Here is a 15,991-nt window from a genome sequence, read left to right on the forward strand (position 1 = left end):
CTCTGCTTGTACACAGGATGCAAATGGGCACATTTTTCCACTAGCTTTTTCTGTTGTGGATTCAGAAAACAACAACTCATGGCAATGGTTTTTCACAAAAGTGAGAGAAACATATGGGATTAGAGAGGAACGGTGCTTGATCTCGGATAGACATGAGAGCATAAGTAAGGCGGCTTGTCAAGTATTTCCGTAAATCACACATTGCTATTGTGTATACCACTGTTAAGCAACCTAAAAGCAACCTTCAAGAAGAATGCAAGCAAAATTTGGATAAACCATTCTTCGCTGCAGACGGCAGCATACACGGAGAGGAAATTTGAATACCATATGAGCGAGTTGGACGGCTTGGACATCCGTGTAAGACCATATTTACAACAAGTTGGATACCACAAATGGTCAAGATACCCTTTACGCAAAAAACAACGGGTATTCAACTATGACTTCAAACATTGCTGAATCTCTAAATGCAGCAAACTTGGCAGCTAGAGAGCTACCAATCACAACACTGATGGAGTCATTGAGAGCATTGATTCAACAATGGACATACACAAACAGGAAAAAAGCACAGAAAACAACAACATTTTTAACACCTACGAGAAAAGAAATTAGTCGACAACTTTGTGGAATCATTGACAAAATGTAATGACATGTTAATTATTTTAGTTGCATTTCGGTTTCTTTATAGTTTGTTTTTCGTTGTCATACATATTAACGAGCTTTCACACTTAATCCGCAGGTAAAACCAATAAACGAGACCATGTTCGAAGTCATTGAACTAACCAGATCATGGGTCATCAACCTCAAGGAGAAAACGTGCAGTTGCAACAGATTCCAACTTGATGAGTTACCGTGTGCTCATGCGCTTGCTGTTATAAAAGAGATGAACTTGAATGTTTACAACTACTGTTCGGGTTATTACACCACGCGAACATGGCTTGAAACATACAGCGGCTCAACATATCCGGTACACAATCACACAACTTGGGATGTGCCACAAAACATAAAAGATATCATTGTTCTGCCACCAAACCAAAAAATAAGATGCGGAAGACCAAGGAAACGAAGGTTTTTATACGAATGGGATACAAAAAAACATAACGAGTGCGGCAAATGTGGACAACACGGACACAATCGAAAGACATGCAACAATCAAGCAATAAAATAGATACATATGAAATATTTGACTTGTTTAATTTTGTGTGCAAATTCAAACGGGTTGATCCGTGATGCTCTAAATACATGGGATTTCATTTTTATGAAATTTGAAACGAGTTTTTTAATAGTTTCAAAATCGTTTTGTTACGATTGCGACCCTTTGTAAAATATTAAGTACGGAATGACTTATTGTTTACGCTTTTAAAGGCGATCGATCAATAATTGATAAAACATAACTTGAATAAGGGAAAATAGTTAACGGAATACGAAGAATAAATATACATTCATAGCACTATTTAGGAAAAATGAAAACATAGTTTGTATTTAGTTGGTTAATAGTTTCTCAATAGTTGTGCGACCCTATATATGAACTTGAACAATTAAAAAACCACAAAACTTTGGGAAATACAAACCTATACAATAAAGATATTATAAGTAGTGAATGTCAAATATCCTAAAAGTTTTAAACCAGCTACATAGTATAAAATCAAATATAATACCTACATTGAAACAACAACACTAAAACTTGTCAAGTAAATAGATTCAACAAATAACATAATAAAGCCACCAAAATAAAAGTTCCTATTTCTTCAATTTAGATGCCTTAGAAGACTTGGATTGCTTCTCATCCTCGCTATCAATACTTTCGTCAATTTTCCTTTGTCCGTACGAGTAGAAAAGTGCAGCAAGTCGGGTTCGATAAACTTCGATGTCAAAGTCTGCAGGGACATCCTTTCCGTGTATAAAGAATTCAGCAAAGGCAGCAACATATGCTCCACAATCACTGTTAAAAAACATAGAGAAAAAATAAACAGATTAGAAACTAAAAAACAACATAAAAGAAACTTAAAAGAAACACTCACTTCTTCGTCGAGACGCAAGACCACAAAGCTCCACGATTACGAATGGAGTCAGTAGGGTCGTAACCGAGGCAGAACTTGTGCTCTATTCTTCCGTAACCCAAGTAAATCGAAAAACAAAGGCAACAACACGGAATAAGCCTTCATCGCATTCCTAGCTGCGGCATTCATCTTCGCGGTTCTCAAAGAATTGTACAGAAATAACGTCCTTTCGTGCACGTCAAGACGCCCAAAAACCCAATGACTTTCCCTTCTTAAATTGATGATGAAAAGCACGTGATCGGCTTCATACCAAGGCTTGGAACAGGGAATGCGCATACCTCGGATATAATGCGCAATTGGGTGGGCAGCGTGAATGTGTGACATCTTAGTCTTCATTGACTTGGCCTTGTTAAATTTGTGGTACAATGCTTGGATGGAATCATCAAAAAGACAATCAGTGGTTGCGAAATTCAACGTCACAGCGGAAGAATACTTACCTTTTTTCCGAAGGTAATAGAATATGGTGTTCATATGCTGAGAAAAAAAAACAACACAGAAACACAAATGAAAAGGTTTAACAACTGTAAAAAAAACTGAAATGTAGTATCAAAACTAAAAAACATTTATAAAGAAACTAAAAACAAACTACCATAAGTACAATATAAATTGGAAACTTTACCGAGTCGTTCATAAACATGTCGCATGTGGCCAAATGGTAAAACCAAGTTTTATCCTCAACATAATCAACACCTAGCCTAAAACCCGGGGTAAATTTCTTTGCGCCGTCTTCATAACAATTATAATGCCTACAACAGCAAAAAAACAGCATTAAAACAGGAATAAAACTGGAAAAAAAAAATAATACAAAAACAGATTTAATAAAAAACAGTCACCTGGGATGTTTAAGCAATCCTTCACCAATCCAAGAGTCAAATTTTGCCTCAATCTCGGTAGATACGGGATCAGCAAAAGCATCATTAAGAGCATAAAGGCCCTTCACATAAGTCACCATTTTGAAATCCCTATCATCCCCAGCAGACTGAGAACCTGAGGACATAAGCTCCATTGGAGTGCTCCCAACATCAGCAGACCCGAAATCAACAAATGGAGATTTCAAGGCCGGAGCACGCTTCCTCTTATCCAACAGAGGTGTATCAGAGACAGTATCCTCAGTTTCTTCATCAGTATGAATGGCATCTGACTTTTCACCAACAACATCTGGATTGGGTGCGGGGACCTAAAAAATAAAGAATGCATTAAAACAGTTGCAAAACATAGTAGAAACTAAAGAGCAACCAAAAAGAAACCTAGTTTTTTTGAAAACAATTAAAAGTAAACTTACATTGATTTTAGCAACAGCCTCCAAGCCAGCCAACACAACTTGATCATCATCTATTACAAGCTGGCTCAACCCATCAAAGAAATCGTCCCCCTTCAATCGAGACTCATCGCCCTTCGGCTTCTCAACATCCTTAACATTTTTATCACTCCCTCCAACATCCTCAGAAGGATTCACATCAGCAGAAGGGACAGCAGTAACAGCCTTGTCAGCATCATCAGCATCCCCACCAACTTTAACCAACTCACCACCATCGTCGGAGTCGGAATCAATATTTTCTGGATCAGGCAATTGCTTGTCATCATCCTCGGCATCATCATCATCATCATCATCATCAGGATCATCATCAGAATCTTGAGTTACTAATTCATCCGATGACTTTCCCTGTATCAGCCAACATAAATAAAACTTAAATAAAACAGTAAAGAAACTATACAAAAAAAAAATAAAAAAACCTAAACAATAAAGTAAGAATAAATACCTCGTCAGAAGGACGACGATGAATGGCATTAACCTTCTCTTGGATATCCTTAATTACAGTCATTACAGATTTGAAATTAAAATCAACAAAACACCTCAACGAAATGAAGTCCTCGGCCAATGATGATTGATTCGAACTGAGCATCTCCAGCTTAGATTTCATCCAATCAATATCTGCTGAATCAGACTTCTTTGAAGATGAGCCACCATCGAAGGATTGCTTCACTACACCACGTTCATCAATAGATTCATCGAGAAATAGACCGTCAAGTTGAAGCTGCTGCCTCTCTTCATCAGTAGGACGCATGTTTTTTATCTTCAACTGAACAGCATAATTAAACATAGTATGAAAAAAAATTAAAACAATTGGAAAAACCAAAAAACAACTACAAATATTAAACTGAAAAGAAACAGGAAAAAAACAGTAAAGAAACTATAAAGTACCTTCTCCAAAGGTAAATCAAAAATCTTGCCCTTCAAGTCTCGAAGGGTTGGATTTTTGGTGACGATGGTGTTGCTCCAGTTCAGAATCCTGGGAATAGAAGATGAAACTCTCTTACAGAAAGAGTTCACCATTGCAGGACAGCATTCATAAAACCAAACAGTAAAAACCCAAGGACATCCCAATGCCCTATACCAGCCATCATATTGGCCTCCCTTCTCTGCCTTTCTATTTTTCATAATGATACCATGCTCAATCCTACCTTTGAATGAGTCAATTGTCAATTCAAATGATTCCCTACCCCAACAATACTCATCCCACCGACCGCTATCAACTATATCTAGAACAAACCTAGACACTTCTTTGTCAGGAGTATTGCTAAGAAGAAAACACTGAATGAAATACAAAACAGCCATTTTCAAACCAATAGACTCATCCAAACCCCACCGACTACCCAAAAAAGCATCCTCGATGGCTTTGTTGTCAATAGTTTTTACACCACGGAAACAAGTTTCTACCAATTGATTTGTTTCCTGTGAAAACAACAACTTGTTGCAATCACCGAAACAATCTAAACCAGAAATAAGGTAAAATTCTTCGGCACTAAACCGTATGCAACGGCCGGCAACCTTAGCCCAAAACTCCTTAGGATTAGGTAAAACTTCCCTTAGTAGTAAACTATGAACGACTTGTGGGTGAAAAACAAACTCAGGCATATCCAGAAAATGCCCAAACTGAGTTTGACGAAACAAAGAAAGCAAATTAACAGATAAAGTGTTTTTAATATTATTTATCACAGAATACACACTGGTGCACACACACTTAGATCTGTAAAAATCAGAAGGACTAAATTTACAGTCCCAAACCTGCAACATAACAAAAAAGGGCCAATATAAATTAAAAATCCTGAGTTAAACAGTATGAAAACTGTAATACAACTACAAACAAACTAAAAACAAACTATCAATGGCAAACAACTACACAGAAAATAACAGCAAAGACCTTAAATCGTTTGGAAACATAAAAAAAACAGTAAACAACTAACCCTAAAAGAAATCGAAAAATGCAGTATAAAAAGAACAACAAAACTATATTAAAACAACAAACAAACTAAAAAACATATACAACTATAGGAAAATATAGAGCAAAGATTTGAAAATAATTTTGAAATCTAAAACATAACAGCAAACAACAAAAACTTATGAAAATCGAAAACACATCAAAACATACCAGTAACAAACTATTTAAAAACTGAAAAGAAACTAACGAAGAATGATTGAAAACACCAAAAACGAAAACAAAACACATAACCTGTAAGCACAAAAAAACACTAAAAATAAAGAAAACAAAACAAAATTAAATAACAACACCCAGACCAGAATCAAATGGAAAAATAAAAAGCAACAATAAATAACTAAAAAATTTAAAAACATGAAACAAAATGCACAAATGAAACCCTAAAATCACACAAAGCAAAATGATCATGAAACGCCAAAAATCTGGGTAAAGCAGAAATGGAAGAAAAGGGGGAAACGAAAATAAAACTAAAAACCAACCTCAGTCCGATCTGCAGAATGTGTAACAGGTTTCTGAAATTTTTTCCCAGAAATTTCTGGAAGCGAGGACTCCTCCAAGTTCAGCTTCGATTTCTTCGAAGAAGTGGGTTTCACACGCTTCGGCATGGGAGCTTCAAAATCAGAATCAAAATCATCAATGATTGGGCGTTTACCCTTGGATTTGTTGGCCAAAGATTTCTTGCCCATTTTTGATTTCTTTTTGAGAACTGGAGAAGGGGATGAAGATGACCGAGTGATTGCCATGGTATAAATAAGATTGAAAAAAAATGAAACAGAGAGGGAAAAACAGTTGCTAAATCGTGGGCTAAGAGGAAGTTGAAAATTCGTGGATGAACCAAAAATAAGAGGGAAAAACGTGATAAATTGTGAGTGGTTAATGGAGGTTACTTGATTTCAAAATGAACTTAGAGAACAGAAATGAAGAATAGAAAATGAAATCAAAACAAAATGAAAAAAGAGAGGGAAGAGAGTATGATTTGATTGATGATGCATGGGGATAGAACACGTGTATGCATGGTATGATGAGTAAGTGGTAAATGTGTAATAAAAATAAGTTTGTAAGTATAAATGTAGTAATAGGCGTGTGAGGGTAATAATGTAATAAAGAGAGTAAAAAGGATTTTTCATGTAAAAATTTCTTTATTTAATTAGCTTAAGTTAGCTATAAACAAATATAAGGGTATTAAATAAGCAATTATTAACTCTAAAATTATAACTATACAATTTTAAATTTTATCAATTATGATAAATTAATCATGAATTAGTTTTACATCATCAAAAAAATATTTAAGAAAATAAATAAACTTTATTATAATTTAAAACACTATTGAAAATGACATTGCTATTGATTCTCAATAATATAAACACTTATTATATTATTACTATTTTTATTATTAAATGGTTTGGAACGTAGTGGAGCATACTAGAACAAAGAATCTCAATCAAAATTCTTCAACGTTACTCAATTTTCCATCACATGATTTTCAAACCCCAACAACAAATCCTAGCCATTAATCTTCTTATCAACCAACAACACCCCATATTTTCTCACATAACATTTTCTCGGGAAAATATGGTCACTTTTCTTGTCTTTCTAGTCCTTGATTTTCTTGACACTGTTTTATGTTTAGTTTATAGATTCATTGATGAGTTTTTAGAAGGAAAAGTCTCAACATGTTACTGCCAAAAACAAAGGAGTTATAATGATGATGATGGCGGTGATGGTGATGGTGATGGTGATGGTGAGCTCTCTGAGACGCTGTTTGGAAGGAAAAACATTTTTCGGGAAATGGGATTTCTTGGTTTCTCGAAAAAATTATGTGAGAATAATGATTCAAAGAAAATAGAATGTAGTAAACAAAGATGGTCTGATTGTGGATGTGAGTCTTGTCTTTCATGGATGAGTAGTAATGGTGTTCTTCATGTTTCTATTACACAATCTTCTCAACAAGGTAATTTTTTTAATCTACTATTATTTTATGATAAAATTTGAGTTTGTTTGATATGTTAAATTTGTTAGTTAAAATGTCTAATTTAAACTAGTTCAAGTACTTTTTAAGTATCTAAAATTGTTATAGTTCGAATTCAATATCAAGTAGAACTATTGGCCTTGAAAGGCTTGAAGTTCGAGTACATTTTAAGTATCTATATAACAATTGTTATAGTTTTCTGTTCTATAAATACTATAGGGTTAGACAAAATTAATGCCTAATTTCATAAAAGAAAAATTACGAGATATATAGTTCTAAATCGATATCAAGTAGAATTATTGTCCTTGATCGAGTCCTTACTCGTTTAGTTCCAAAATATTATAGGGTTAGACGAATCGAATTGCTAACATTACTATTATAAACACTTAAGATGTAAAACTAAATATTTATTTGCCATTTTCTTATTTGACAGCCAATGAAGAAAATGATGAAAAGAGTGTAGAAGAGAATGTGATATTCTTACATGGCTTTCTTTCCTCATCTTCATTATGGACAGAAACTGTGTTTCAAAATATAACCAATAATTCCAAACAAGTAACAAATTGTAATGTTAACTATAGATTGTTTGGTGTTGATCTATTGGGATTTGGAAGGAGTCCAAAGCCAAGAGATTGTTTCTACACTATAAAAGATCACTTGGAAATGATTGAGAAATCTATAATCATTCCATATCAATTGGATTCATTCCACTTAGTTGCACATTCCATGGGGTGTAACATTGCCCTAGCATTGGCTGCAAAGCATTCAAAATCCGTAAAGTCAATCACTCTAGTAGCTCCGGTAAGTTCATTCAATCGATCATTAAAAAAGTGGTTATGATACTTAATTACGTTTAAAATTAGTTATATGTACTAAATGCAGGTTTGACTCGCTTATATCTTGAACTATATTTGATTATATTTTTTGTATTAATCAGCCAATTTTTCCTTCGAAATTTGGAGCTAAAAGGGTGCTTGAAGAGCTTGCGAAAAGGGAATTATGGCCTCCATTGTTGTTTGGGTCAGCTGTTATGTCATGGTATGAGCACATTGGTCGAACTGTTTGCTTATTAGTATGTCGATTCCACAGGACATGGGAGAAATTATTGAAGCTACTTCTAAAGAAAAAGTAAGTTATATTTAAAATATATATGTATATCTTATTGAAATTAATTTTTTTAACAATTATTTTATACATGTATAAGAAATAAAACAAATATAATATTATTTGAATATAAAAAGTGAAACAAACACAAAATAATTTGAGTTTTAATTACTCTAAACTATTCATAATTTTTAAGAAACTTGTGAGAAATTTTAAGTACAATATATCATTGTACAAAAAATTTTAATTTATAATTTATCCATGTGTTAAATATATAACAGTTTCAGTTTCAGTTTCATGTAAGAACTGTAAAAATTTGAATAGGAAATACATATTTATTTTTTTGTTAATTAAGATTTTTGCTTTTTAAACTTTGACATGTACTAAATGATATCCTTTGAATTTTTTTAGTCGTTAAAATTTTTCTATGAACTATTGAGATTGTTGAATTTAAGGACTTTTGTCTAATTTCATTTAATTTTACTAATTCTGTAATTGTTTATGTACTAAATTATACTGTCCAGACTTTGATATCTACCAAATCATATTCATCGAACTTTGACATGTACGAAATTATACTTCTTGAACTTTCATCTATATTAGACTTTTCTTACTAAAATTAAGCAAAAGTTCTAAAGTCCAACAATCTCAATAGTTAAAGGAAAATTTTTAATGACCTTAAGATATAATTTAGTAAATGTCTACAAAAATTCTAATTATTTTTCTTTTCATAAAATTAGACATAAACTATTACATTTATATACATGACTAAATCTATCAATACTTTTCAAATTATTCTTGGTTTGGTTATGACTTTATTTTTCAATGTAGGAGCCTACATTTCATGATTTTGGACTTGGCTAGACATACACACCACTCAGCTTGGCATTCAATGCACAATGTGTTGTGTGGAGGAAACAAGCTAATGGAAAAGTACTTAAGAGTTTTGAGTGAAGCCAAAGTCAAGATTTGTGTAATTCATGGTGATAAAGACCATATTGCCCCTGTTGAATGTACTTACAACATCAAGAGAATGGCTCCAAATGCAGAGATTAACATCATAAGAGGTGCCAATCACAACACTATAATCCTTGGTAGAGAAAAAGACTTCACTACAAACCTTCAACTTACTTGGGCTTCTTCATCACTTCATCATGATGATGATGAATGATACTTCATAGCTGAAAATTTTGGTTACTTAGAACAATGTTATTTCTTCCCGACGATTTTGCAGGCCTCGATCACTGATGTAATACGATGTAACTCGAGATTTTTATTTCTACTGAAATGGTGACATTCTTTTTGAAAAAATACATAATTGACTAAAATTTCAAAAAAAATTACAAAAATATTTCGACACGGATTTTTTTTTTTATTTTTATGCTTTAAACATTTTTATTTACAAAAATATCTCTCTAGTAAAAACAATAAATTAATTTTTTCATTGTTTTATAGTTTATTTATAGTTGTATTATAATTATCATAAAGTTATTTTTCTGGTTGTTTATAGTTGATTTATAACTGTCGCGAGGTTGATTTCTCGTTATATTTTTTTTTTTACTTTTGTTGAACAAAATTTATTTTTGTAATTTTAAAATTTTACAAGTATATTTTTTTAAATAAAAACTTTAGACTATAAAATTGTAAATAAACATAAAAAAGTAGTAATATAATTTTTTTTTGACCCAACATTCTTCAATTTCTTTTCTAATTATTTGGGAAATTAAAATTGGGGTTATCATGAAATATTTGGAAATTCTTTACATACAAATTTCAACAAAGTTCACTAGAATTTCTCTATTCTTCTTCTCTTAAATTTTGTTATTTTCATTTGTTTGTTTGTTGAGTTAATTAGCATTGTTATATAAATATATATATATATTATTTTTTTCCGTAAAAAAAGGATTATTTTACAAATACAAAAAATAATAAAAAAAATTACAAAAATATAGTTGTACGAAATTTTAAATATTTTTACGATTTTTATAATTTTATTTATAGAGAATACAGTCTTTTTATATTGTACTTTTATTAATTTATTGTTGATTTTTTATTATTTATATGTAATTTTTTGTTGTTGTTTGAATGTTATTTTCCTGTTACTTTTATGTAGTTTTTTTGTTGTTTCAGTATTGATTTTATAAAAAATCATAAAAATATATATATAAAAAAATCTTTAAATATAAAAATATAATTTTTATATTTTATGTAATTTTCAAAAAAAAAAAAAAAGGTCATAAATAAAAGTACTTGCCAAAGTAGAAACTAGAGCTGAAAATGGAAAACTATGTGCTAGCACAAAGTAAAACTATGAGTCAATCAAATTACTAGATAACCATTCTTCATACCTACCAATTAAATAATAAATAGTCATTTTAGTATTAAATTCTTAGTTCAATTAATTATTCATTCATTTTTCATTTATAACTTTTTGACAATTATAACATGGAATAAGTTCATATATATATTTATGTGATTAATTCAATTGACGAATTGCAAATTTATCTATAAGGAATTAATTGTTACAATTTATGAACTCAGAATTAAAAAAAACTATTTGTGCTAATTTCAATAAATTAAAAGGGAAATTGGTGTGTTATTATTATTTTTTTATTTAGTAATACTTGTTTTTAAGAAATAAAACTATTTTTTTTTAATTTTATTTTATTAAAGAGAGGTTGTCACCATGTTTTCATTTTTCAAGAAATATAGGTTGTTACCATGTTTTTTTTCAAAGAAATATATGTTGTCACCATGTTGTCTTCTTAGATTTTTTTTAAGAAAAATAAATATATTTTTTATTAATTCGTTTTTTCATCTTCATTATTTAAAATTTTAAAATTTCTCATTTTATCAGCCAAAATAATTTATTTAATTTTTTGTATGGAAAGGACAATAATTATTTATTAAGTTAAATCATTTGAAAGAAAGGCAAAGATCTATCATTGCAATTCATAAGAAGAGAAATTACATCTTCAACAAACAAATCAATACCAAAAGATTGTAACATTATCTTAAATATTTTATTTTCAATTAATTTTTTCAGACTAAAAGTATATGTTTTCTCAAATTAAAGGATTTTATTTCTATTATTTGAATTTAAATAAAAAATTATATAATTTACAAAATTTAAAAGAGCTATAGTTGTTTAAAAAAATGTTCAAAAATATTAGAAAAATATTTTTTCTCCATATTTGTCACATAAAACATTAATTAATATTTTTAAAAATTGGGCATAATAATGTAACCCAATAGGGATACATGCTACAATTTTTATAGCTAAGAGAAATTAATTTTTATAACAAAAAATAGTTTAAGATAAAACTCTACAAATATCATAGTTTAATGGAAAAAAACTCTAAATTATAATTTTGGAAATTTTTTTTTATTATAATTAAATACACATGAATAAAAATATTATTATGACACTACATGTTGTGTGCTATAGTGATAGGGAAATCTTTACTAGTATTTTTTTTTGTTTGGGTCAAAATGACTCAATTAAGGTACAAAATGAGATATAAGATCCCTATAAGTGATTCGTAGTCCTCGAAATTATTAAAACAATCGAAGAAATGAGGATGAGATCTGTACCACGTGATGTCTTTTTGGTTAGAAAATATATATATATATATATATTATTAAGACAAACATCACAAATTCTTGTAAAAATTTACTAAGTATAAATATATTTTAAGAAAATCTAATAAAAATAGTTTTCTTCATACAAATTTTTCAAATCCAAATAAATAGAAGGCTTGTAAGTCTAGAAAATATGAGCAAAAAAGAAGAAACAAAGGATATAAATGTAATTTTCAGAAAATGATACCATTAGTTGAAGAACACGCCTTCGTTGTAGTTAGGTGCCAGATCCCCTTTTCTTTGTTCGATTCTTTCATGGCTTTTTCACATTAAAGGTAAGGTCTTTCACCTAACCCATTACCACTACCACTCTCCTCAGCTACTTAGTGTGGAGAAACCGAGGAAAACCCACTATTTCCACAACCCAATTGGACTATTTTCTTCATTACCCATTTCAAGATTTGGTCTTTGAATCAATGGAGTTTTTACAGTCAGTGGATTCTCATCTCCTTGTGGGTGCTGCTGTAGCTTTTGTTGCAATTGGGATTGGTGCTGTTTTCCTCTTTTCTTCTAGGAAGCCTAAAGGTTCACTCTCTAATCTCCATTGTTGACTTTTGTTATGATTGTTTCTTTGCTGATTTTTGTTTATGGATTTTTGATAGTTTGGATTTTTTGTGATTGGGTTTTGTTGATTTGGTTATTTAATAAGTTGATGCAGTTTTAAGCTTAAAAAGCTTCCTTTAGGTTTTTTATTGGGCTTATCATCAAGCTTCTAATTCAATTATATAAGAATTAATGTTCTTGAGATTCTCTTAATTTTCTACATCAATGAATGAAACAATGATATAGTTTCTTTTTTCTCATTTGATAACACATGCATTTGGTTCTAGGATGAAACTAATCTATCTCTCATTTAGAAAATTGCTTAGAAAAATTTGACCTTTGTTGCTTCAATAAGATTTTTGTTTGCCTCTGCAAATGGTCTTTAACATCATATTGTGTGTTATTAGGCTGCTTGGATCCTGAAAATTTCAAGGACTTCAAACTTGTAAAGCGAACTCAACTCAGCCATAATGTTGCAAAATTCACATTTGAACTCCCAACACCAACTTCAATTTTGGGACTTCCAATTGGACAGCATATAAGTTGCAGGTTATTCTTGATTCCTGGTTTATACTGTTGTGGTTTTCGGTTTGAAATTTTTAGCTAAAACATTAATGCATTGCACTAATTACAATCTCATTTTATTGAATAGGGGCAAGGATAGTCAGGGTGAAGAAGTTACCAAACCTTACACTCCTACTACTTTGGATTCTGATGTTGGATACTTTGAACTAGTTATAAAGGTATTCCATTTTTGGGATGGTATATGGGCTTGACAAATATTTCATTGTGGTTTTTTGTGTAGTTATTTAGAACTGTAATGATGTTATTGTATTTTTTAATTTGTAAAGATGTATCCACAAGGAAGGATGTCACATCATTTTCGTGAGATGCGTGTTGGAGATAAACTTGGCGTGAAGGGACCTAAGGTACTAAATCTCTTTCTGACTCGTAACTTGTTATTTCAAAATAAAAAAATCAATGCTTATTCCATGCTTGTCACTAATCTTGATGTGCTTTCGGTTTTGTTGATGCTGTGGTAGTTAGGTTTTTGGCGACTTTTGTTGTTTCGTTTCAGTATTATAACTTAGCATGTTGCCTGAAAGTGTTGAAGCGTGAATTTAAATCCTTTCTCCTCGTTATAACTCTAGACATTTATTTAGTAAACGTGGCTTGCTAGTAACTAATTCTTTCTTAGGAACATATATACTTCATTTTCTCTGTTGATTGATTACTTGCGAACGCACATGTGAAAGCATTGTTAAGATATGTTTAAAACATCACTTAGTTTTAATCCCAGAACGGGAAATGTGATTTAAAATTAGTTTTCGAATGTTGCTGCTGACAGGGCCGTTTCACATATGTACCTGGGCAAGTTAGAGCATTTGGGATGCTTGCTGGAGGCTCTGGCATCACCCCAATGTTTCAGGTATGTTACCTCAGAAATTTAGTTTATCGTATGGGAATATGCTCGTGTGTGTACTCTATGATTTTTTCTACTTCGTCAATTCTCGGTCCATTCATTGTTTTTTTCTCTTACTTGTTCAGGTTGCTAGAGCAATCCTAGAAAATCCCAAGGACAAAACAGAGGTGCATCTTATCTATGCCAATGTAACGTACGAGGATATTCTTTTAAAGGTGATTCTTCTTAGTTCCAACACTTGACTCAACAACCCCGAAACATACATTTATTACTTGTATCTTGGATCATTTTATGACTTCTTAGAAACTCGGTTTAGCTGATCCTGCTCTCGGTGCTTGAAATTCTGTTGCATGGCTTTGGAATCTCTAGTTTAATCACAAGAATTAACAGGAAATCGATGTAATGCAACAGCATTCTATTTGATATAAAAATCTACTCTATAAATTCATCTCTTTTTGGAACTGTGCAGGAGGAGTTGGATGGTCTGGCTACTAACTACCCCGAACAGTTTAAAGTCTACTATGTATTGAATCAGGTAAATGACCTAGATTAACATGTTTTTGTTCACTTTCTATTTACTACGTGTTAAATATCAGTGTTAATGTTATGATCATTGTTGAGTAGCTTTAAAGAAAATGTTTTGTCTTTCCTTGTTTTACTCACCTATTACCAGTAGGCAGTACTCATCCCGATGTGACAGGTTGAGAAATTTAGAGACAGAACACCTTAAATAAATTAAAATTCCATGAAATTTAATTTATGTTCTTTTATAGAGATCTTAATAAGTTGAGAATGATCAAATCATGCTACCTAAAACTAAAGACAACCAAGGTCCTTGTTTGGCATTGTTTTCTGTTTTTTATTTTCAAAATTGCGTTTTAAAAAATGAGAACAGATAACAGTTTTTGTAGTTTTCTATAAACAAGAATTGTTTGGTTGATGTTTTTTTAAAATATTAATTAAGATTAGATAAAAAATTTGAAGGAAAAAGTGATGAAGCTCAAGAAAACAACTTTTTTCGTTGTTCAGTTCTTTGCAATTTCGTTTTTGAAACTTATTTTATGAAAATAATGCCAACAAAAAACTCTGCTTGTGTTCAAAAAACTATTTTTAAGTTTTTAAAACTAAAAAACCAGTTTTTTTAGTTATGGTGTCAAACAAACACTTATGAGTTTGGGCAAAGGTCGCTCTCATTGTCTAGACTGCAACTCTCTGTTGTGGAAAGTGTGTCCAATCTCAGTCCTAACTACCATTGGTGGGTGGTTCAAGTTACCTATCTTTCTTTGTCGAGTTCTAATCGAGTATTATTTGTTTGCTCAGCCTCCGGAAGTATGGGATGGAGGTATCGGTTTTGTAACAAAGGAAATGATTCAAAACCATTGTCCGGCTCCTGCAGCTGATGTCAAGGTATGAGTCCCCGAAAAACTACTCTTAAATGAAATTGGCTAACATTATTTGTTGTCTTGTTTCTGAGTTTGGTCCTTGAAATATATGCAGATTTTGAGGTGCGGTCCACCACCGATGAACAAAGCAATGGAGGCTCACCTCAATGATCTTAACTATGAACGCGAGATGCTGTTCCAGTTCTAATCATTCCTCTCCGATGAACTTCACTTTCAGATCCTTTTTTCTCTCATGTCGACTAGTACTATTCTTCTTTCTTTGTTAATTTCATGGCAAACTAGATCGGTTAGATGTTGGAGACTTTTCATTGGTATAAAAAACCCGAAATGGTATTATTGTATGAGAACTTGAAAAGTTTTACATGCAGCTTTTTGTGTCTTTTGATTGGAGCTTAATATTTTTTTATCATAATTTGTATAATTAACAAGTTGAAGAAGAAAAACACAAGCAAGCCATTTTCTTTATTCTACCATTGTAATAGTGTGTTACTTTGCAAAAGTATAATTAGGTTTGAACTCGAAGGGGTTGACTTAGTAACGAGGGCAAATGTCGGGGGCCACTAGGGCAGACT

The 15,991-nt window shown here is 31.5% G+C and overlaps 3 protein-coding genes across 3 annotated transcripts; 2 read left to right on the plus strand and 1 right to left on the minus strand.

Annotated features, from left to right (window-relative positions):
* Positions 1–1,737: 1,737 nt before the first annotated feature.
* Positions 1,738–6,465, minus strand: LOC133031558 (uncharacterized). Its single transcript, XM_061105090.1, has 8 exons — positions 5,815–6,465; positions 4,261–5,124; positions 3,818–4,138; positions 3,340–3,720; positions 2,891–3,234; positions 2,677–2,803; positions 2,083–2,531; positions 1,738–1,939 (listed from the first exon to the last, which is right to left on the minus strand). The coding sequence occupies exons 1-8, from the start codon at positions 6,076–6,078 to the stop codon at positions 1,738–1,740; spliced, it is 2,952 nt and encodes a 983-aa protein (XP_060961073.1). The 5' UTR covers positions 6,079–6,465.
* Positions 6,466–6,752: 287 nt separating this feature from the next.
* LOC115721999 (probable lysophospholipase BODYGUARD 4) lies at positions 6,753–9,645 on the plus strand. Its single transcript, XM_061104356.1, has 4 exons — positions 6,753–7,286; positions 7,738–8,105; positions 8,242–8,432; positions 9,240–9,645. Exons 1-4 carry the CDS (start codon positions 6,812–6,814, stop codon positions 9,577–9,579), a joined length of 1,374 nt encoding a protein of 457 aa, XP_060960339.1. The 5' UTR covers positions 6,753–6,811; the 3' UTR covers positions 9,580–9,645.
* Positions 9,646–12,127: 2,482 nt separating this feature from the next.
* LOC115722764 (NADH--cytochrome b5 reductase 1) lies at positions 12,128–15,884 on the plus strand. Its single transcript, XM_030652071.2, has 9 exons — positions 12,128–12,575; positions 13,001–13,142; positions 13,246–13,336; positions 13,445–13,522; positions 13,942–14,022; positions 14,142–14,231; positions 14,486–14,551; positions 15,337–15,423; positions 15,514–15,884. The coding sequence occupies exons 1-9, from the start codon at positions 12,467–12,469 to the stop codon at positions 15,604–15,606; spliced, it is 837 nt and encodes a 278-aa protein (XP_030507931.2). The 5' UTR covers positions 12,128–12,466; the 3' UTR covers positions 15,607–15,884.
* The last annotated feature ends 107 nt before the right edge of the window (positions 15,885–15,991 follow it).

The sequence above is a fragment of the Cannabis sativa genome, chromosome 9 (assembly GCF_029168945.1).
Source record: "Cannabis sativa cultivar Pink pepper isolate KNU-18-1 chromosome 9, ASM2916894v1, whole genome shotgun sequence".
In the NCBI taxonomy this organism is placed as follows: Eukaryota; Viridiplantae; Streptophyta; class Magnoliopsida; order Rosales; family Cannabaceae; genus Cannabis; species Cannabis sativa.

Coding starts and splice junctions, on each gene's coding strand:
- LOC133031558 (XM_061105090.1), bottom strand. CDS start 6,078: ATGGCAATCACTCGGTCATCTTCATCCCCTTCTCCAGTTCTCAAAAAG. Junction 5,125..5,814: donor ATTCTGCAGATCGGACTGAG/GTTGGTTTTTAG, acceptor GTTATGTTGCAG/GTTTGGGACTGTAAATTTAG. Junction 2,532..2,676: donor ACATGTTTATGAACGACTCG/GTAAAGTTTCCA, acceptor TTTTTTTCTCAG/CATATGAACACCATATTCTA.
- LOC115721999 (XM_061104356.1), top strand. CDS start 6,812: ATGATTTTCAAACCCCAACAACAAATCCTAGCCATTAATCTTCTTATC. Junction 7,287..7,737: donor TACACAATCTTCTCAACAAG/GTAATTTTTTTA, acceptor CTTATTTGACAG/CCAATGAAGAAAATGATGAA. Junction 8,106..8,241: donor CAATCACTCTAGTAGCTCCG/GTAAGTTCATTC, acceptor TGTATTAATCAG/CCAATTTTTCCTTCGAAATT.
- LOC115722764 (XM_030652071.2), top strand. CDS start 12,467: ATGGAGTTTTTACAGTCAGTGGATTCTCATCTCCTTGTGGGTGCTGCT. Junction 13,143..13,245: donor GGACAGCATATAAGTTGCAG/GTTATTCTTGAT, acceptor TTTATTGAATAG/GGGCAAGGATAGTCAGGGTG. Junction 13,523..13,941: donor TTGGCGTGAAGGGACCTAAG/GTACTAAATCTC, acceptor TGCTGCTGACAG/GGCCGTTTCACATATGTACC.